Source organism: Leptopilina heterotoma, unplaced genomic scaffold, assembly GCF_015476425.1.
Source record: "Leptopilina heterotoma isolate Lh14 unplaced genomic scaffold, ASM1547642v1 Lhet_161, whole genome shotgun sequence".
NCBI classification, from domain to species: Eukaryota; Metazoa; Arthropoda; class Insecta; order Hymenoptera; family Figitidae; genus Leptopilina; species Leptopilina heterotoma.
The window spans coordinates 2,587,219-2,611,126 of NW_025110876.1; the positions used below are offsets into that span (position 1 = coordinate 2,587,219).

The 23,908-nt window shown below is 28.3% G+C and overlaps 2 protein-coding genes across 2 annotated transcripts; one reads left to right on the forward strand and one right to left on the reverse strand.

Annotated features, from left to right (window-relative positions):
- Window positions 1-512: 512 nt before the first annotated feature.
- LOC122498894 (Krueppel-like factor 10) lies at window positions 513-4,017 on the forward strand. Its single transcript, XM_043606891.1, has 3 exons — window positions 513-744; window positions 2,118-2,324; window positions 2,642-4,017. The coding sequence occupies exons 1-3, from the start codon at window positions 685-687 to the stop codon at window positions 3,431-3,433; spliced, it is 1,059 nt and encodes a 352-aa protein (XP_043462826.1). The 5' UTR covers window positions 513-684; the 3' UTR covers window positions 3,434-4,017.
- A 7,147-nt stretch (window positions 4,018-11,164) lies between these two features.
- On the reverse strand, window positions 11,165-23,646 carry LOC122498904 (trifunctional enzyme subunit alpha, mitochondrial). Its single transcript, XM_043606900.1, has 10 exons — window positions 23,283-23,646; window positions 22,833-22,939; window positions 22,473-22,745; window positions 21,084-21,334; window positions 20,630-21,013; window positions 17,100-17,270; window positions 16,014-16,236; window positions 15,637-15,846; window positions 12,395-12,793; window positions 11,165-11,784 (listed from the first exon to the last, which is right to left on the reverse strand). The coding sequence occupies exons 1-10, from the start codon at window positions 23,353-23,355 to the stop codon at window positions 11,581-11,583; spliced, it is 2,295 nt and encodes a 764-aa protein (XP_043462835.1). The 5' UTR covers window positions 23,356-23,646; the 3' UTR covers window positions 11,165-11,580.
- Between the last annotated feature and the right edge of the window lie 262 nt (window positions 23,647-23,908).

The window sequence follows — 23,908 nt, forward strand, 5'->3', positions numbered from 1 at the left end:
AAAATTGCGAAGTATAAAAGAAAGAAGAATTTTATAGCGGAAGAGGTCAGCGAGCGCATAAGAAGATTATGCATTTTTCTCCTGGTTAGAAGAACAAAGAATTCGGAGGCTCGTCAAATATATATATGTATATATACAAAGATATTTTTCGCCGAGAGTTGGAAGAGAAAATAAAGTGAAGCGAAAGCATGGAAGTGGAGTAGGAGGAAGCGGAGGCTTGGTGAAGAGAAGGTCGGAGCCAAACTCTTTGGCAAATCTAAGTCAAAGATGTTGATATGACGCTACACAACACACAATGACGGCATGACGTATCGACCGGTCACCACGCGGAGTGACGTCATGATCACGACCTCAGTCATTCTAGGTACACGTGAACAGCACGCTACTGATCACGCAGTGACCAACTGACAGCTAACATTCAATTGGTTCTCGGAGCCGAGCCCCTCATTCTGATTCGTCAATCGATCCACACGCTGCATGATTACTCACACACCCGAGAGAACACCACATCGTACACTCCGTGAAAGCTTCATTGCTCTTTCAGTTCTTCGTTGAGTACGTTTCTTGTTCTTCAATTCCAATTTCTCAAGTGTTATGTACTCTCGAATGTAACTTCAATCAAGTGTTGTATATTTTATTTTTCATTATAAAAAAGCATTTTTTTTCCTTTTCGTTATTGTGAAAATGGAGTCATCAGCAATAACACTATCGCCTCCAGCATCACCTCAATTAAAACAAATTCACGTAAGTGCAATAAAATATTTGCCTTCGAATTAAAATTGCCGCCACACATGCCCGCGAAATACAAATTTTAACGTGTGCTCCGCCCATTAAGAGAAGTGTGCCTTGATGAAACTGTTTACTCAGTAAATATATAGAAAAAAGAAGTTCAAAGAACTCATCTCACTTTTTCCCTTTTTAATCTGAATAGATTAACTGGTTTTGAAAATCCTGCGAACCGGTTCCTTTTACTTCTCGCAAAACCATGATCTTCCTCAAAATCCTAATCTCTCTCTATAGATTTCATACAGGAGTAAAAACATTTTATTAAGATGGTCAGCGTCTTTGGCATTTTAGTATTCAAGTTGTTCGCAAAATTATGTAAATTAAATTGCGAAACAAAATTCCAAAAATAATCTCCAAATTTCATTGAATCGATTTATTTATAACAGCTTTGGAATACCAATGATCTAATAAAAATATTAACGAAATGAAAAAAATTGTTAATTTAGAACTTGTAAAAATTCGAGGTTTAAAAATTGTTTTCGAAATATCTTCTTTGTGAAATAAAATTAATTTTTTTGATGACAAAAAAGTCGTGCGTTTTTTCATTAAAAATAATATTTTCATCTCCTTGGAAGATATTTTATATATATATATATATATATATATATATATATATATATATATATATATATATATATATATTCTAAAAATATTCTAAAAATATTCTCAACATATTTCGCGTATAATAATTCAAGAAATCAAAATCCTTTTCAAAGTAGCTCTTTTTTCAATAAAACTAAATTTTTTAGTGAATATATCCTTATCAAAGCATTTCTTCTTTTACAAAGATGTGTTCATCTCTTTGGAAGATATATTGAAGATATTCGCAATATTATATTTTCAATATAATCAGTGTAATAATTCGAAAAGTCAAAATCTTTTTCAAAATAGCCCCTTTTATTAATAAAACAAAATTTTTCAGTGAAAAAAACTTCTAGTAAGGCGTTTTATCTTCAATAAAGATGTCTTCATCTGTTCCGAATTTATTCTCAAGATATTCTGTTTAAAATAGTGCTTTTTTCAAAAACAATAAATTTTTTAGCAAAAAAACCCTAATTACGGTGTTTTATCTTTCAAAAAGATATCTTTGAAAGATATTCTGTGAAGAAATTCTAACTATATTTAGTGTAATGATTGAAGAAATCAAAATCCTTTAAAAATAACTTCTTTTTTCAATAAAAATAATTTATTGATAGACGGTACTCCTTCTCAGCACTATTGAAATTCGAAAAAATTTGAAATTCGATATCGAACCTGCTATTTCTCTATTTAATTATCAATTTTAGAATTACAAATTGCAATTAAATAATAAAACTCATTTTTATATGTAGGTTGAACCATTACTGTCGACGTTCAGTGTTGCCGCAATATTAGGAGAGAAAGTAATAAGCAAGAGAGGGTTTAATGAAGAAAACCTGAAGCGAACCGAAGATGGTAATAATCATCTCGTATTCCCTCCAACACCACAACCGTCTGACTCCGAAGAAGACGAATTGCCAAGGAAAAGGCGCTGTCTAGAGCAATGCGAATTAGCAAAGGTAAGAAACTGAAAGAAATATTTCACAAAAAATTATTCCCTTCGTGATAAATTTTTTCTTTGAAAATAAATTATATAAGCTGGATAAAATATAATTAAATTATAAACGTCTGATTTATTTAAAGATGTCTGACTAAAGACAGCCGCTACTACTAGAACGGTCTTTCCTAAATCTTTCTTTACTACTTTCATGAGTCTTTACCAAAAAGAGGCAAAAGACACATCTAGAAATGAGATATTTCTATTTATATCATAAGAGTTTATATTTTATATTACCATATGTGTGATTTCTAAAGAGTTTTCTCCTTTCTTTTCCAGCTTTTACTGGACGGTACACCACCGTCAAGTCCAGAACCAGCACGAGCTTCGGTGATAATGCGAGCAAATCGCGATGGAACATGTACTCCAGCAAACTTATCATCTCCAAACCCAATTCCCCAGCCGGAGAAATTAGCAAGTCCTCCAGTTCCAAAATCACCTGCAGTCCAGCCGGAGAACATTCTCAAGAGTCTCAAATTCAAGATGAGCCTGCGAAAAGAAGAGATTATCGTCAACAATAAGAATACAGATCGTGAGACAACTCAACCAAAATTACAACCCTTGGCTCCTAAACCATCAGTGACGGGATTATTAAGTTCCCCTCTCGTCCTACCTCGAACACCTCTTCTCCTAGTGACAATACCAAATCCAACAGCAGCAACAACATCAATTTCCGTTCCCGAGGCGACAACCCGTCGCCGAGTCTACGAGTGCGAGCATCCTGGATGTGCAAAAAATTACTTCAAATCCTCACATCTCAAGGCTCACACCCGAACGCACACCGGCGAAAGACCATTTCCCTGTCCCTATGAGGATTGCGGACGTAAATTTTCACGCAGCGATGAACTCTCGAGACACAAGCGCACTCACACTGGAGAAAAGAAATTCGTCTGCCTCGTTTGTCAAAGACGTTTCATGCGAAGTGATCATCTCGCCAAACACGTTAAGCGTCATTCAAGAGACAGAAATTCCGCATTATCATCAACAAACACACCCAAAGTTGTTCCAGGTCCATTGAGGGTGAGCCTACTTCCAGTTCTTGCACCGAGAATTCAACAGCTCATGACCTGAAACAAAGGTGGAAAAGAAAATTACAATCAAGTATCAAAATCATCATGAGATGATAGAAATTCCGGGACCAAAAGAGAAAATCATCCACACGTTCCAGATCATTTCTTTTTTTTGCGCTTCAAAATTAAATCTAGTCTTAAGATTTAAGCGTTTTGAACAGCAGTTTTCTGCTTTGGAAAAAAAGTAAGAAAAAATATGTCACGAGAAAGAAGAAGAAGAAAAGATTATCTCATCTGAAATAGACTTTTGTGCGAATTGAAAAATGAAGATCTTATACAGTGATCGTGCAATTAAAACGAGTACCTAAGTGTGTCTGTGATTTGTACATATGTTTTATAAAAGAAAACAAAATTAAGAGAAAATAATATTTATTGCTAAACTCTGTAATAGAGTCTGTACATATTTTCTTGTATTTGTTCAAAAAATTAGGATCATCAAATAATTTAATATCATTTTGTTTTCGACTATCGCCTTGTTAACTCCCATTATAAGGAGATTTATAAGACTTTGATCCCATTTTTCATTTTTGTACCTATTTCCAGAAAAAAAGAAGCAATTAAAACTTATATACTTTTTTATATAAATTCTGTGTTTTCATTCGTTTTCCATTCTCCGAACAAAATAATGATGATGAAACAATTTACATTTTTTTATTAGACACACGAATAAATTAGAATTGATAGAGAGAAAATTATTTTTTAACAATTTAGATTTACTTCTTAATTTTAATAAAAATTCTAATTTTAATTTCTCTAGTATAATTTTTATTGCATTCACCAAATGAGTCAATTATTTAATTATTTTTACTAGATTTTAATATTTTTGTTTAAATTTTGCAACTTTTAATTTTGCATTAAAAAATTCTAAATTTGAACAAGATTGCGTATCACTTTGCAAATAAGTGTTACTGTTCTTTGCTTAAACTATTAAGTCTAGAAGAATTTGCATTTTAGTAGCGGCAATAATTATGCAAGTGACGAATAATGTAAATCATTAACTCCTCAAAGTCAATGACTAATTCGTTAAGACATTTAAATCTATTTGCAGTAACAATTTCAACACTTAACGTTTTTAAATTAATTTTTCAAAAAAAATATTTGACTTCTTTTAATAAATACTGCGAAATAAATTTTTCGAAAATAAAATTTGTTTTAATTTTTTTAATAAAAATTAATATTTAATACGAATTAAGATTAAATTTTTCAACTAAATTTTTCCAAAAAAATGTCTCAAATCAAAAGAGTAGTAATTAACTTATTATTTATTAATACCTAATCATTTTACTTAAAAATTTATTTATGTTCTTGACTAGAAGAAAATTCAGCTAATCGAATTGAAAATAGTTGAAGAAAATAGAAAATAGTGTTTGCACTTTTCTTGATTGATTAAAAATTTGAACCAGAAGAAAAGTGCTCTCACTGAACTAGGTTGAAGACAACGTGGGAGACCTCGCGTTAACACTGAATGGTAAGTGATAAGTCAAGTATAATTCGCGTGGATGGTTTAAACACGTGAACGTGGGATGTTCGAATACGTAGACTTATAGATTAGCTTCAAAACATTGCAAATGTGCCAAAGTAGATTACACGTGTCAAGAATGATAAAAATCAAGTAATAATTTTTGCTAAAACAAATGTTTTCATCTGCAGTCATCATTCATTAAATTTCTAAATTACATAAAAAACAAATATTTTTAGTCAAATAAAAAATTTTTTTTAAAACTCATCTAAAATTTTTAATTAATTTTTCTTCTTATTTTTTTTAAAGTTATTTTTTATCTAAAGAAAGTATTTTTCTTTCTTCCTCTTTCCTACTTTGGATTGAACACAGGAAAATTTTTTTACTTTTGCAATCGGGACAATTTGTAAACAGTTTTAAAGGCGTGTATTGGAAAATTGATAAATATTTTTTATCCTATAAATAAAATACAAATAAGAGAGAAATTACGCCAAGCCTTTCACAAATAAAGGCGGAGATTTATATATATATATATATATATATATATATATATATATATATATATATATATATATATATATATATTTACGTACAATATGTATACATTTCTTGAACGGAAAATCTTTATGCGATTATTAAATCGTCACATTGAGGAAATTTAATTCAATTAATTAATTACATATTTAAAAATATTTTTTAAATAGCAAAATAATAATTTTATTCAAAAAACATAGAATAGGGGAGAGTGGGGCAAAATAGGGTAGGCGGGTCAAATGGGGTACCTCTGTTTTTCCATGATAGGTACTTTTAATTTTTTTTTCCTCGACATATATCATTCATGTTGATAAGAAACTGTTATTAATTATGAAGACACTCCAAAGAAAATTTTTTTTTGAAAGTTATACAACTTTTAAGTTTTAAGCAAAAAAAATATGAATTTTTTTCAAAATTAAAGTGCTCTCCAAACTTTTTGGGATAATGCATTTAATTTGGCAAGTGTGGTATCTTTTTCAGTACTTATTCGAGAGTAATTTCCAATAGAATAGATTGTTTAATTGTTTACAATAATTTGTAAACATTGCATTTTGTTTTAATATGCAGTGTGGGGCAGAATGGGGTACCTAAGTGTGGGGCATGCCGGAAGCTACGCCGTTTCATTAAAACTATTTAAAAACATTATATTATGCATATTTAAAGGTTTCCAGCAGAAGAATCGATATTATTGCTTCGAGGCATTTATACTATCGATGTTTCATTATCGGTATATCGATATTTTGCAATATCCATGTTTTTTTGTTAAATTCTAATAAATATTACTTGTTTTTTCATAATAATAAAGAATCCTACTTTTTGTTTGTATTTATAATCTCATACAACAAGAATTTAATGAATTTTGAAAAAATACTCAATGTTTCGTATAGTTATTTGATGCCACCCCATTTTGCCCCACGGGTGGGGCAAAATGGGATGTTAGCACTTTCTCAGAAAATACGATATAAGTTCTTTCAAAAATTTTTTTCTCCGCTATTATCATAATTTCCTCAAAGCTAAGTGTACAAAGAAGAATTCTGAAGTTTAGCTGAATCGATTTATTCGTTTGGTTCTCTGTAAACAGCCAATTTCAAAAAGGTACCCCATTTTGCCCCACTCTCCCCTATGGCATTATTTGGATTTGAATCTATTTTGAAAGAAGAATCCAAAAAATTTGTAAACGAAATAAATAAATTGCATAATTTATTTCCTGGAAAATATTCAACCAATTGTAAATTGCAACTTCAATTTCTAAAGAATTTTCTAAAAGCATGAAAAATTTGGCTCTATTTCGAAAGAAGAATGCAAAAAATTTAAAAATGACAGTAATAAATTGCGTTATTTATTTCCTATAAAATGTCCAACTAAATGCAAATTACAACTGCAATTTGGAAAAAAATTCTTTTAAAAAAAATAAAAAATTTGTCCCTACTCTGAAAGAAGTTAAATTGAAGGGCTACATAAAATAAGGGGACGAACGCGAGGCTTGGAAGGGATAGTACCAGTCGGGTAGCAGTGACAAGCCTTGAGCCGCTCGCTGCTACCTGACTGATATTATCCCTTTCAACCATGCGTTCGTCCCCTTATTTTCTGTAGCCCTTCAATTGCATTTTGTAGTTTTTCTTTAATCTCTTTTGAAAAAAGAAAGCAAAAAATGTGAAAATGAGTGAAATACATTTTGCTATTTATTCCCTGGGAAATCTACAACCAATTGCAAATTACAATGAAAATTTCTAAATAATTTTCTAAAAAAGTAAAAAATTTGGCTCTATTTTAAAACAATGAAAAAAAATTTAAAAATGACAAAAATATACTGCGTTAAAAGAATGTAAGAAAATTTGAAAATAAAATAAACCTTGAACGTCATTGTTCGGTTTTGAATCTTTTTTGAAAGAAGAACGCAAAGAAAATTTGAAAATGAAAGAAATAAATAGTAAGATAATAATAAATATTTATTCCCTGAAAAATCTCCAATCAATTGCATGTTACATTTACAATTTTTAAATAATTTTCTAAAAAATTGAAAAATTTAGCTGTATTTTGAAAGATAGAAAAAAGTTTGAAAATTAAAGAAATAAATTGTTATTTTAATCCCATTTTAATAAATGATTTTAATCTCCATTTTGAAAGAATGCAAAGAGTTTGAAAATAGAAGAAATAAATTGAATTATCTATTTGTATTATCCCTAGAAAATCATCAACTAATTGAGAATTACAACTGCAATTTCAAAAGAATCTTCTAAACCAAACAAATGAAAAATTTGGCTCAATTTTAAAAGAAGAATGCAGAAATATGAAAATAAGAGTAATTTTTTTATTTTTAGACAAATCTCCAACTTAATTGCAAATTACCAAAAATTGCAGTTTCAAAAGAAATTCAGAAAAAAACAATGGAAAACTCATAGTTGAAGAAAAATGAAATTAAAAGACATTCAAAGATATATTGAAAAGAGAAAAAGAATTTGAAGTTATATTCTACTGCAAGGTATTAATTTCGACATATGCGTAAAAATAAATTCGCCTTATTTTTCGATAGATTTCATTGTTTCAGAAATAAAGATGCTCCTTCGATTGATTTATATCAGTTCGGAAAATATTTCCATCACGTTTTGTCTGAATGTTAAACGAGCATATCTCTTTGCTGTCATATCCTGAGATATAGCCATTCGTTCAGGATCAGTTGAAAACATTTACTAAAAGAGTCATGTCAGCCAAAGGCTTTGTATACATATATATGTATATTTAGCTTTAATAATTACTTGCTATCGCAACATTGTATTAAATTGCCTGCTTTAGATATTTGTAATGTTCTTTCGCTTCTGAATGTCAAAATTATTTATACGATAATATATTTTTCAAAAATTATTTTCAACATTGTTTGCAAGATTTATATCAAATTTACTTTTTCCAATTATTCTCTAATTATTATTGAAAATGTTACTAATACGAAATTCTAAAAAGAATATAATTACCTTTTTTTATTTGAAGAATTCACGCAACGTGGAAAAATAATGTTTGATTACGATTTGTCTCCTTTCCATCTCAATGCTTTATTATAAACTCTGTAAAGAAATTAAAACTGCATTTACAATTTTTGAAATTAAATAAACTGAATAATAATAATAATAAAACTAAAAATAGAAATGCAAGAAATAATTTAATTCAATCGAAATATAAATAAAAGTTAAAATAAAAAAAAATACCTGATTTTAGAAAATTTTCCGCATTCTGAATAATGCGGAAAATATGATCTTCGAAAATCGTTTTAATGCAAAAAGTTAGTCAATATCATTTTTGTACTTATTTTAAAAAAATGGAAGTTTCTTGAGAATTCGAATTATTTCTTCTTCAATGTTAATTCAAGGGTAAAAGTGTCTAGTTGAATAAAAACTCCCAATCATCGGATAATTAAAAGCAGTGCAATAAATCAGGAAACGATTGGTAATGTTTCTCCTTTGAATATATAATAATTGTAACTTTTTTCTATTATTCTCCATCATCCAATGCTTGATGTCCAATCGATGCAGAACCTGGAGGCCCGTTCATTCTCATTAGCATCTAGTGAAATCCTACTACTTTCTTGCATCAGCCAAGGACCCAACCTCTTTTTCGCATCATAAATGCCACAAACAAGGTATGTGGGGACCGGTAAATGATGCAAAATATCACAATGATTACCTTTTATCATCAATATTCAAAATTCGTTTGTTTCTTGTAATATATGAATAAAGAAAATCCAGTATTTCAATTGAAACGTCAATTTCCTTATTTCCCATTATTTCCATTTGCAATCCTCTCGTCTATTTACATCAGAAAATTCCAACTTGATTTACACCTCGTTAGTTGCCGAGTTTTCTCCCGTGTATAAAATTTAATACACAAATCATCCCTCCAATTGATTTACGATTAATGATTATGGTCTTTTAGGTAAACATTTAAATAAACTATCTTTTCAGGATCGAACTATAAAAAAGAATGGGAAATGGAAATTTAAAACAATATTTTGATGTGTCCTAAAAATCATTTTTAAACTTAAATCAAATGTCATTTGATTCTACAAATAATATGTAGATATTCGTTTGTTATAAACCAAAGGAAATAAATTAAAATTTAGCAAGATTAAATTTTCTTAATATAATCTGAAAATGTGAATGCATCCATTGACCGATTATGATAAATTGCACTACAAGTTTTTTTCACCTTAGACATCTTTGTAATACGCACGACATAATGAGAATAAAACAGGTTTACCATTTTTTAATCCTTTTTTTTAAATTTTTATTAGTGAACTTGTTATCCACGTAATTGTTAATAAGAATTGCATCAACTTTCCAACAATAATCAAGGTCATTTTAGGCAAGATTATTGCGAAATTCGATTCACTATTGCAATATATGTCAACGTAATTTATTAATTTATTAAATATAATAGTGCATCAGGTAGGTATAGGGAGCTCTCATACCACAAAAACCATCTCTTCTCATAAGTTTCTTTTCATGAATTACGCATATAATATACTAATTATTATTGTAATAATTATTATATTTTTTATTATAACTATTACTTTAAATTCACTATTTAAAAATATTTTACAATTAATACTATAATTAATAAACAATATATTATTAATAAATAAAATATATTTAAATATTATCCAAGTTTAAAAAATTCTCGTCAGTATCATTAAAGCAAAAATTAATTTTTTAATTATTAGACAAAATTCTATACACTGTTTTTGATTAGATTTTGCGAACAAAAAAATCAAAGATTTTACCAATAATTGAATTTTTAATCACTGTCAATAAAACCCACATTTATAAGGATAGACCTTCTGATTCACGAATCACTAAAATTTTAACCTCGGTTAATGAAACCGGCAGCTATACAGACAGAGATAAAAATATATCACTCGAAAATGTAAAAGAATTTTAATCCTATGACCTTTTACTACAATCTTAAAAAATTAATTATTTTTTATTATTTTAAGAATTGATGACTCAGAGAAAATTAATTAAGAAAAAATACAAAGTTAGCAGAGTTTGTTATACAAAATATCAAAATTTATTAACATATTCGTTAATTAAATTACTACTATTGTTGTTGAATCAAAAATAAATAATAATAATACTAACAATAATTAAAAATTAATAGTTACAGTCATAGAAATATTAATGGAAAATAATAATAATACTTAAGAATAATGAAAAAAAATAATAAATTATGATAAAAATAAAAATAATAATAATAATAAAAATGAAAAATAAAATTCTCTTTCAAAGTTACCTGAAGAATAATTTTCTCAAGTCATGAAGAAGTACGTAGAACTTGTTAATTAAAAAAATGTTTATCAGACATTTCATTATGAATTTCAGTTCTAATATCTTTTTTTGATCATTGCATAAATTACCGCCGTCTGTCTCATCACGTTTTTCCGTTGACCTCTACAACCTTGTTTACATTTTTACCCGCACTTTTAGAACTGCATCAAATTTCAAAACGTATTATTAAATAATATGTTTCAAATTATTCATAATTTTTCTGCAAACACATAACTCAATCGATTAAACATTTTAAAATTAAAACATAACAAACAAAAACTTGTACTTCAAAGTATGCAAGATTAAATAATAAATTAAGTAATATTAAAAGATTCATTTAAATCTGTTTAATTTCATTCAAAACACTCAAAAATAAAATTAAAAAAAAATATGACTTACTAATCGAATATATATTTTTATCAAATTATTTTCTAATAGTATTTCAATTTATTATAATTTATTTAATAAACATTTCGGTAATAAAAATATACTTACAATAGCGATCTATACTATATTACATTAACAATAGTCCAAAAATAGTTCTGTTCCACAATCCGATCTATAAAATCTTTCAAAAAATGCATCCACAAAATATAGTTGATAAGTCACACTTTTCTCTATTCATATAAAGAAAAAGAGAAATTGTGTTTTTTTTCTATTCTTGAATTAGAGTATCGTAGAATTCACTTTAAAGTTCTCTCGATAAAAAACTTGTAATTGTAAGGAAATCTTTGAAAAATAGCATCGTGATAATCTGAAGGCCACGGTTAATATATAAGTTTAAATTCACTTTTTAGTTTTCTATTGACAATTTCTTTCTTTTCTGTACGAAAATCCAGTTTAATGAGGATGGAACTTTTTCGTTGAGTCAGATGCCATGTCATAGAGTAATTGACATGGCTTGAAACTTTCGCCATAAGAATTTTGGAATTCCTCCATTCTCTTAACTAGTCTTCCGGCTCCGTAGTAGTCAACCCATCGGAAAGGTCCACCTGTAAATGGTGGGAAACCAAGACCGAAAACAGCACCAATATCTCCCTCGAGCTGTAAAATGAAAAAAAAATTTCTAAACCCCTAGCCATCTGTTATCATCTGACACACAAAAAATAACAGTTTAATTTCATTATTAATTAAATTCAAACAATTAAAATAGAAAATTGATTTAAAAAATAAATAAATGACAATTCAAAACAAAATTATTACATAATTGAACTGAAACTGTTAAAGTAGTAAATTGATTAAATAAATAAAGTCAAGAATTAAATTTATTAAATTTAATTAAATAAAACTTTCCGAAATAAATTACTATGAATAAAAATCATGTATTGAATTCAAAATTCGAAATGGGCGAAAAGTTTAAATAAATACTTAAATAGAAATAAAAATTTTGGAGAATGAAAAAAGAAAAATCAAAAGTTTAATTTAAACAGTAAACATTTTGAATTAATTAAATAAAAATTTCGGAAATAAATTATTATGAATAAAAATCATAAAATGAATTAAAACTTTAAAATTAAAACAAATTTCAATTTTAAATAAAGAGTAATAAATAGAAAGTTTAAGTAAATAGAAATAAAAAATTTTCTAAATATATCTAGAGTAAATAAAAGTGAAAATTTGAACCCAAACTGTAAAAATTGTAAACTGATTTTACCGGATTGGCCAAAATGTTTTCTTCTAGACAAAGTACAGCTTCATTTACGAATCTGCTGACCAGCCTCATTTGACGATCTTCATCTGCAGTGCTTCCTTTTGGATCGAGTTTATAACTTTTCAAAATATCCAGTGCTCCAAGATTGACATCTCTATTTTTCGAATTAGCCTCATATACGTAGAATCCCTTGCCAGATTTACGTCCAAGGAAACCTTTCTTTACCATATCTTCAAGAATTCTAACATCACCACCTGCTGATCGTGGACCTAAAGCTTTTCCAAGATCAACTCCAATGTGAGCACCAACGTCAATACCCACTTCGTCAGTCAGTGTCGCTAAACCCACCGGAAAGCCAAATTGTTTTGTGAGTTTATCCAGTAGAATGGGATCGACACCTTCCTGCAAAATAAATCATTTTCTTTAATTAACCCTTTGAGGACCAGTGTTGCTTTCAGGCAACATGAACATTTTTTTATTAACTCGGGCATAAATTTCTTAATTTTCACATAGTCTGGAAAATTTCGTATCAGAAACACTGGTCTTTAAGTAAAAAACTTCAATAACTTTCCCTGAAAAGTTTGCTTAAAAATGAAAAATCGCGATTTTTTAAGAAAAAATTTGGTCCTCAAAGGGTTAATAATACTATCTTTGAAATATTAATTTTTAATATTAATAATATTTGATGCGGGAGAACTCGGGAGAAATTGAAATTATTTATTTTAAAATATTTGAGAAATTATATTGACATACAAAATTACTGAAATTTTTTCAGAACAAATATTTTATTTTCAGGGATGCCACAAAAATTAGATTTTGTTTTTCCCTACCAGACAAAATTTGGCCTTTTTCTCTGACTCTAAAGAATATTTTTATAAACTCTAAAAATGCTTAGAAATAAAAAAAATGTTTGTAATACATCTATATTTATTTGTGAATAGGTATTCTTTTACCATAAGAATTAAAAATTTCAAATTTCAAAACTTTTTAAATTCAGTAATGTATAATAATTGCTAAAAAAAGTTCTCCAAAATTATTTTCAAGATTTCAATTCAATTATTTTCTAGAATTTTTAATTCTTCTTTAAATCAATTAGTTTTTAGAATTTTTGAAAGAGTTCGTTGAGAATTCAACCATTCAAAAAAGAAAAGAAAGTTCACCTAAAATAATTCTATTGTTTACAATTCAATTTAAAAAAGTTTTGACTATTAGAAAAATTTTCAGTCAAATATACCTATTTATTCAAAAATTCAACTATGTAATTACAAAAATTTTTAACCAATGTTTTCAAAAACTAACTTCTTTAGAATATATAATTAGAATTATCTAAAATTCAAATTTGAATCCTTTTGAAATTATTTCGCAAAAGGGTAACTGCATAATTACCCGCAAAAGTTCTAAATGTTAAAATGAACGAAATTTATTTATTTATTTCTTAAATTAAAATTTTATTGCAATACTGCGTGTTACAAAAAAATTATAAAGATTTTAAACGTTAAATTTTGTTTTTGTCTTTTATAAAAATCCAATAATTTTTGAAAATATGCATATTGTCAAAAATTTTGTACATTTCAACGGTCAGACTTTGTGGATCATTTGAAATTTAATTATTTATAAAAATTGTAAAGGCAACTACTCTAAAATTCCCTGACTTTTCTCTGAATCCTCCATTTCCCTGACACTACCGTCCATGAGTATCAGGACGCCCCTTTTTTCATGAGTGGAAAAATGGTTAAAACGTAAAAAATAAGAATGACAAAAATTTTTCGTATTTTTTTCCTGAAAGCTAATGAAATTATGAAAAGACTGTGAAAGTCGGATAAAAAAATTTTGAAAAACAGATTGACACTTTTTCAAAAAAAAAAATTTTTTTAAATTAAATAATTAAGTAATTAAAAAGCTTTTTTGAATTTTAGTATGTCTATTAAATGAACATATTTTACATCGACCTTTTTGACACTTTAATATTCATGATAATTTTTTTAATCCTACTTTTACGGTTTCAAATTTTTTTGGAAAAATTTATTTCACAATACCAGTTAATAATTTAGATTCTACATTAAATAGAGATTAAAACAAGACGAAGAGCGCTAATAAAAGTTAATTAGTTTTCGAGAAATTAAAAAATTACGAAAAGCATGCAAAATCCAGTATTTTTTCTGTATCTGACAGAATAGTCAACGAAAATTCTTCGATCAGGTGTCAATCTCTTCATAATTTCATTAGCTTTCAGGAAAAAAATACTAAAAATTTTTGTCATTCTTATTTTCTACGTTTTAAGCATTTTTCCACTCATGAAAAAAGGGGCGTCCTGATACTCACGGACGGTAGTGTATATAAATTTTTTTCAATTCGTTTTTCCTTTTTAATGTTAACTTCTATCTTGGTAATTAAATAAAAAAAAATCTTGTTAAATAAATTATTGAGAAAATATTTAAGGGGGAAAGAGCAGTTGTAAAATCCAATTGAAATATGCCTATTTTTAGGTACCATTTTCTCAGCTCCAAATGATTATTTTTCAAACTTTTTTTTTGATGATTTTATATACAAAGGGCCAAAATCTGATCGTTCGATAAAGCCAAATTTTTATTTTTGAATATAATTGCATATAATATTGCAACATTTGAACAATATTTCTCTAAATTTTAATTAAAAAATATTAAGAATTGAGCGAGATAATGAGATTTTCCTTAGACGCCTCCAAAAAAAATTGATTTGCGGTGTTCGCTCCAACTCGCAACAGTATCATCCAAATCAAAAAAATCAAAGTGCATTTGTCAAAGGAGATGTTTTTTGAGGTAACGCTGGGAGCTTTTTTTTAAATTACCAATTTTACAATAACAAATTAATCGATTTTTTTATAGCGAAAGTCGACTTTTCGACTTTCAAATGCTACAAAAAATCGAAAAATAAAAAAAAAAATTCTTCCCAGCGTTACCTCAAAAAACATCTCCTTTAACAAATAAATGCACTTTGATTTTTTTTGTTTTAGATGATTCTATTGCGAGTTAGAGTGTACACCGCAAATCAATTTCTTTTGGAGGCGTCTAAGGAAAATCTCATCATCTCGCTCAATTCTTAATATTTTTAAATTAAAATTTAGAGAAATATTGTTCAAATGTTGCAATATTATATGCAAAGCGATAAAATAAATTAACTTTTTGCGTATCACCAAAAAAAATTCTTAAAAACATGCTTTTTTTCACCGTTCAGACCCCCCCCCCCCCCACCCTTAATCAACTTACTTGAAGCAATCGGATTCCCTCGGTGGACATGGCAGAGAGAATTCTGGTTGTATAGAAACCAGGACCATCTCCAACTGTAATTACAACCTTTCCTTGCTTTAAACCTACATCAACGGCTGTTTTAATCGTCTCAGTTGATGTGCCTTTATGTGTAATAATCTCCAACAATTGCATTTTGTCTACAGGTGAAAAATAGTGCATTCCGATTAGCTGCAAAAACAATAATTAATTAGTTACTTTTCTTAACTTTTAATCATTCTTCACTTTTTTGTAAAATATTCTTCGAATTAAATTATTAAATTAAAAGATATTAAAATCTAGTCACAATCGTAAGTAGCTTTTGTGCGGATAAATGTTTTCAAATAAAAATTATAAACCTTATCAGGTCGGCTGCTTCCGGCTGCTACTTTCGTGATTGGAATCGCAGACGTATTTGTAGCAACAATGCAATATTCCGGTGTGTTAGCTTCAATTTCCTTAATTACTTTATGTTTAATGTTAATATCCTCGAAGACAGCTTCAATGACTATATCGGACCTTTGAAAATGATTGTAACTTAAGGTAGTGTCCAATTTTGCCAGGAACCTATCCTTCTCGAGACTGAAATAAAATTTTTTTAGAAAATGGAATTATTAATTGTATTAAATTAAATGTAAGGTACGCATAAATATTTTCCCACACTTAAAAGCTTGAATTTCTATTAGGGTGTCAGACAACAATTGAGAAAAAAATTTCCCTACTTTTTGCAAACCTTCTTTCTGCTTTTCTTTTGACAAAATTTTGATACCAATATTTCATATCTAATTTTCAATTTCAATTTAACCCGTCAGCAGTCGCGCCTTTTTTAGTGTCTCACTTGCACTCTAAGAGCGCCCTATAGGTCGAGTAGTGTTGCGTGAGACTTTTTCTCACGGCGCGACCGCTGACGGGTTAATTCAATATTAAATTCTGTTACTAAATTTTTACATAGGTATCTGGATTTTTATTTTATCAAAACTCAATTTTTCAAGGAAATAGAAAAATATTATTTGCTTTTATATATAATAGATCTTGAAAACGTCCTTAGTTTTTATTTAAGGGCAGGAGGGAGAAAAAATGGTTTCGTGATCGACGTCTCATTTAAAAAGAAAAGAATATTTTGAGTCGGGATTTTTTGGAAAATATAGAGAATCGCATGGGACCCGCGCCCTTCTCCGTTTTTGCAATAATTTTGCAAGGAAATTATTTTATTAACGGTTGAAAGTGGAGTAATGGAGTAGTTTCCTTAATTCAGCCGCGGCCACTAGCTCGAATTGGCGCCACCTTCTTGACCACTGACACATAGATCCACTTATTTGTGTGCTCGCCGCCATATTGTACTTGCAAATTTCGAGGATATTTTTTATCAGCACGCTTTCCCCTAATTATCCTGATGTGGGAATATTTCCTACGTGCCCTTAATTTAAAAGTTAAAATTCATTTACCTGGACATACGTTTCCTTTTTACAGCTGTTTCCAAACCCTTTTGTATTTGTCCTATTCCTCTATTTAAACCAGCTTGATTCGTGTCTTTCAAAATGACATCATAACCTTTATCAATACTGACTTGAATGATTCCTGCTCCCATTAATCCAGCACCAACCACTGACACAGTCCTATAAAAAATGGATAAAATTGAAAATTTTCTAAATATGTATTCCATATCGATGGCTACTAAATGAAAAGATATTTCAATTAAATTTGACAAAACTTTTAATTGTTTCAATTTTTCAAATTATTTTCGGGAATTCAATTATCTTTAAAAAAAATTTTTAATTACCTACGACTTTTTAAAAATCTTATTTTTCAGAATTCTTAAATATAATATCTCAAATTTCATTAATTTTTGTTTAATAAATATTTGAATACTTATTGTTATTTATTTGTCCACCAGGAACAAAATGGAATACATATTTTAAAAATAGATGTCAGTTTATAACAACTTTTTTTGACTAAAACCTAATATTAAGATTACGTTAATTCTTTTTATTATGAAGTATAGACTTTGACTAACTTGGAAGGTAGATTTAAATTTAATGTAATTTTCGAAGTAACTATACTACTTATATATTACCCTAAGATAATAATGATTACATCTGCATTTAAGAAATTTTTCTTTAATTTACCAACCCTTAATCCACAAATCTATAGCTGGGTGATTCTCCGCGTAGCGCACGATTTGGTTTATGAAATTAAAAAAAATTTTTTTTATCGTTATGATTATTATCAATATATTTTTTTGAAGATAAAGGCTTTAAAAAGAAAAATCCATAGCGGGCCGGAAAAATTATTTATAATTTTTGTTGTAAACAAGTGTAGTAATTAACTAATTCACTGTTTGGACACATTTTGTCAAAAAAAATTTTGCGGTAATTTAAACAATATTATAGCGTAAATCTCATTTAAAAATTATTATTTTTGTAATTTATGGAAATTTATGGAAATTTCTGCGATAATTCATAAAAATATTTAAAATTTAAATTATTATTAAAAATTTGGATTTTGGTAATTTATGGAAATTTATAAGGTAATTTATGGCCATTTGTAAGGTAATTTAAAGAAATTTTGTCGGTAATTTTTAAAAATATGCAAAGTAGAAATCACAATTGAAAATTTTTATTTCGTTAATTTATGGAAATTTTTGCGGTAATTTATAAAAATTTTCGTGGTAATTTATGGAAATTTATTTAAGTAATTTATGGTAAACTTTCCTGAGCGCTATAGGTTTTTTTTATTCCTTATATATATGTGGCACCATAACACTACATTTGCACTAGGTTCTTCGTAATACGAAGGTCGGTGGAAATTCTGAGGTCGGTGGAAACTCAGGCTGGTGGGAACTTTTTCAACCAACTTTGGATATTTTAATTTTTTGAAAAAAGTATCATTAATTTTCAATCGGTTTAAAGTGGATCTCATTCGTATTGACCAAAACAATATAACTACGCTTTATTTAACCTTTTTTATAAATAATTGTTTAATTTGTGGTAAAATATTTAAGGGTCGGTGGAGGTCCTGGTCGGTGGAGATTATTTTGTGATTCCCTTATCCAATTTCCAACTTAAAATGAGTGAAAAATGAATAAATCAATTAGAACATTGATTCTTTTCCCTGAATTAACTTAAGGAAGTTATTTTTTGTGTTTACAAAAGTAATTTTAAGTTAACATTTGATTTTCATTTAAATAATTTACTGTTTGTTAATAAAATAATGAATAGCATCCAAATTTGATATCAAGCATAAACTGAAAAAAAACATATATAAAATGAATTTTTAAAAAAAAAATTTTTATTCAACTGTACTAAAGTAGACGATACTAAAATGTCAATAGTAATTGTATTTATTATTGCATATTACTAAAATTATTAACATTTTTTTCTACCCTTCCTGTGGGGACAGGTAAAATTTTGACGTTTTCAGCCTTAAAACCGCTTATTTATGAAAAATTATAATATTAGATACAAAATAAAGTAATTATTGGTTTTTGTTTCTAAACATATAAATAACCTTTTCACGTTGGAATTGTAAAAATTATATGAAAATTATTTATTATTTTTCCATTACAACATGAAAAAAACTAAGTTCTGCGCTACGCGGAGAATCGCCCATCTATAAAAATAGGTCACATTTGACTTAAATTTTGAGTAGCGACTCCTTAGAGAGCCTGCAGGTCAAAAAGAGACATCGTAAATCCCCTTTCATGAGTAGCGTAACGTTACGTCAAAATTTAGGTCGAATTTCACGTATTTTTCAACCTATAGGTCAAAAAGAGGCCTCATAGAAACCCTCCGCAGGGTCATTATCGTAGGTCAAAATTTAAGTTCATTGTGACCTATTCTTTAACCTTCAACTCTTTCTTTGCTCTTGTAGAGCAAATATGGATTCTCTTTTTGACCTACAGGTCGAAAAATATGTCAAATTTGACCTAAATTTTGACCTGGGGTATCGACTCCTTGGAAGGCCTTAATGGGGTCTCTTTTAACCTGTGAGCTAAGGAATTGGTCAAATTTGACCTAACTTTAGAGAGTACGAGGCCATTTGTGAACAACTTCAGGGCACTGAATCCGGAGGGCAACTACCCCCCGTGCCCCCGGTTCCTACGCCACTGAATAACTTTTGGAATTTAATTATATCTAAAAATTATAACTACAATTCTTCCAATTCTTCAAATATTTTCTAAAATTATAACTTAAGTTCTTTTTCAAATCAATTGCTATTAAAAAGTTGTACTCTCTAAAACTGAATCAGTGAAATTTCACTGAGAATCAGTGGCTCTATTCTCGCGATTTGAATCAGTGAAATTTTACTGATTATAGGTTTTTCACTATTTAAGGTTTTCAGTAATTTGATATTTTTCCAATACTTTGGATAACATTCCCTTACTTTGCTTATTTCCCTGTCCTGTGAAAATCCTGTTATTGTCAAAATTCTAGGGGAATTAATTTAACTAAAACACTACTTAATCACTCTATTTACAAATTGATTGTCAAACTTTTGACATGACAATTTGAGTTGTAAAACAATTTAGAATCAAAAAGCCCTAACTTTACGAGAAGACAGAATATCTCGATTATTATTATTATTATATTATATGTACTTATAATATAATATTATAATAATTTATTAATATATGTGATTAATAAAAATTATCAAACAATCCAAGTCAGAGAAAAAATATATAAAAATTCAATTTAACGTTTCGACAGCCAATGTCTAACAGCGAACGATAATTGTTCTACAAATTATTGTGACATTCTCTTTTTCGTTTCTGAAGAGGACAACGGTGCTGTCGAAACGTTAAATTGAATTTTTATATATTTTTTTGCCTGACTTGGATTGATTGATAATTATTAATCACATATATTAAATAGTGCCCAAGTGATAACTTCGAAAAAATAATAATTATAATTTATTGTTGTAAAAACATAAATTTCAAGATTTTGTTTTTAATTTAATTTTTGTTTTTATAACTTACTTCACAGCACTTTTGGGTGTTCCAAATCTATTCTTCTTACAAGCAGTCTGTCCGAAGAAGAGACTAACGAGTCCCTTGCTCTCCTTAGTAACTGCCAAATGACCAAAAGCTTTAGCCTCAGCTTCATAACCAACAACTGGTCCCTTATCCAAACCTGTGCGGATAACTTCGAGAATTTTCAAAGGCGCCGGATATAAACCACCAGTAAGTTTCATAACCTGAGCTTTCGCCTTTTTGAAAACTTGATCTTTGACAAATTCCAATGACAAAGCGTAATTCGTTATTTTTGCGACTAAAGATTTTGGATCACGATTTACTTTTAAATTTCCATTCGCAATATCCTTTGCCACCTTAATGGCTGTTTCCTCTAAATATCTTCTTGTACTGAAAAGAATATAAAACTGTGAACTTGGAATAAATACATAAAATGCAGAATTGAGGAATTTTCCTTTACTTTTCTTCAGGTGGTAAGAGTCCAGGGCCTAATTCGTCTACCAAAAGGTCGACAACGCCGAACTTTTTAGCTCTGTCTGCTTTTAGAGTTTTTCCAGTCAGTGTCATATCCAAGGCATTTGGTAGAGAGACTAATTTGGGAAGTCTTTGCGTTCCACCTCCTCCCGGTAGAAGTCCTAACATAACTTCTGGTAATCCTAAACTTGTTTTTTTGTCTCTAACTGCAACTCGGTAGTGGCATGCCAAAGCAAGCTAGAAGGACGTCAATTTAGAGTTAAAATCTATTTACATTTACAGGGTAGCCACAAAAATTTCACTTTGTTTTTCCCTGATTTCCAAACAAAATTTTGACTTTTTCCCTGCCCTAAAGAATATTCTGATATTTAATCATTATTACTTTTCCATGGGAACTAAGATTTTCAAAATTTCTAATTCAAACCTTTTGAAATTCAATAACATGAAGAAATGGATCGCTTTCTTCATGTTTTATAATAATTGTGTGACCGAGCGATAAAATCATTATTTTATATTATAATGTAAGAATATTGTTACTGTAACTTCTTTAAAATTATTTTCATCATTTCAATTCAATTATTATTTTCTAGAATTTTTAACTAAAATTCTTCTTTAAATCAATTACTTTTAATAAAGTTCTTTTGAGAATTTTCAAATTCATTTGTACTTGAAATAATTTTTAAAAATTTCGATTAAGCTTTTGAAAAAAATTAGTTCCATAGAATTTTTAAATAAAAGAATAAAAAATTCAGATTTTCAAAAATTTTAATTTAAAAACTTTACAAAATTTAATTATTTCTGAAAATTGTAATTATTAGTAACTTCTCCAAAATTCAAATATTATCTAAAACTTTATTTGAAATTAATTTTTAGATCAATTTTTATTAGACAATTCTACAAGAATTCAATTATTTAAATACAAACATAGATAATTTATTGAATAATTAAATGTTTCTTTAAATTGAATTCTTATACACAATTTTATTAACAAATTCTTAAATGATTGAATTTTTTGACGAATTTTAATAAAAATTACATTTTTGGAAGAATTTGATTAGAATTGTATTATTCAAAATAATTGAAATTCTGCAATGAATTTCCCAATTATTTAACTTTAAAAAATATGTCCCTGAAGTTAGTGTCTATCCTCCAAGTCAAATATTAAAATTGTGTTTTTTATTTTAATATTTGACTTGCAGGATTGATAATTTTCTTGATATTTTATATTATCTTTTACCGAGTGATAAATTCTACAACTATATAACATTATTATTTTTTATTAATTTGTTTTATTCTTTTCGGTTTCGTGAAAAAAATACTTTTCAGTATTTTTTCATGCCAAATTCAGGGACCTATAAAAATTGTAAAAAAATACCTCTAGACCACCACCTAGACAAGTGCCTTGTATTGCTGCAACTACTGGCTTCTTACTACTAGAGATATCATTAAGAACTCTGTGACAGTCTTTCGAAATTTTATAACCATCGTCTTCAGTTTTAAAGTCTTTAATCATAGAAATGTCGGCGCCTGCTATAAAATTACCAGGCTTTCCGCTAATAAGTACCACAGAACTCACTGCGGAATTATTCTCAATAGTTCTTAAAATCTCCGAAAATTCCTCCATCACCGCCCGGTTCAAGGAGTTAACCTATAAAAAATACATTTTTTAATTCCAAACTAAAGAGTGACTTCATTTTTTAATTACTATCCTAAATTATATTAAATACTTTCATACCTTGACCTGGGGTGAATCCAATGTAACAACAGCTACATTGTCGACAATTTTTGTTCTAAAATGTTTTTCTCCAGCTGTAGCAAGTGACCTAATTGGCTGTTGTTGAGCTAAATGAAACAAAAGAAAAATCACAAAATTAATTTCTAATTTTCTGCAATGAATTCTCATTTGTTTTTAACGTTCTTAACTTTAATCATTGTTGACTGTAAGGAGATTGTTTCAATTATTTCTATTCAGGTATTTAAATTAAAAATTAAAACTCAATGATTTAAAATAGTTTTCATGACATAACAATTAATTTCTCAATGCACCAGGACTTCTTGATTGCATTCGGGAATCTATAGTACAAATCAAGGTGCAAAGGTTACTTTCCACCAACTGGAAATGGGGAGTGCAATTTTTTTAATTAAATTTTCCAAAGGCGTGCATAAATATGAAACAAAAACTTACCTGATCGTGTAATGAAGTGAACATTAGTTCGCGAAAATCGCGAAAGTGCCCCAAATATTCTACAGCTAGCCATTATTTTACAAAATTTTATTCTATTATAACCTCACCACAAAGTTTTACATCCAACACTGTCCAACGGTCCAACACATCCAACCAATAGGCAATACATAAATACACAGACAATCACTGATTAAAACTTCAGGTCACTTACACATAGCGAGTAAGTTGATCATTGCGCATGTCTAATTTTAATTCACAGTTAAAACCTGTTAAAACTTGCAATTCTGTTCCAATCAAATTTCCCTTTTGAAAGTGGAACTCCAATCGTAAAAGCTTATATTTATTCCGTAAGCTTTGTAACTGAAAAAAATATGAAAACTTCATTTTATACGAAATATGATTGGATAGCGCATTTAGCAACCGGCCGGTGAAACCTAACCTAACTTTTGATTTTTAAAAGGACTTTGACCTTTTTTCATTATCTGTGTTAATTTCGTTTATTAACAGTTTTATTACTATATTAGTATTAATAATTTATATGCATATCATGATGATGATATTTCATTATCATCATTATTATATAATTCATAAATAAATTTGAATATGTTAAAAGATTCTTGCGCTTC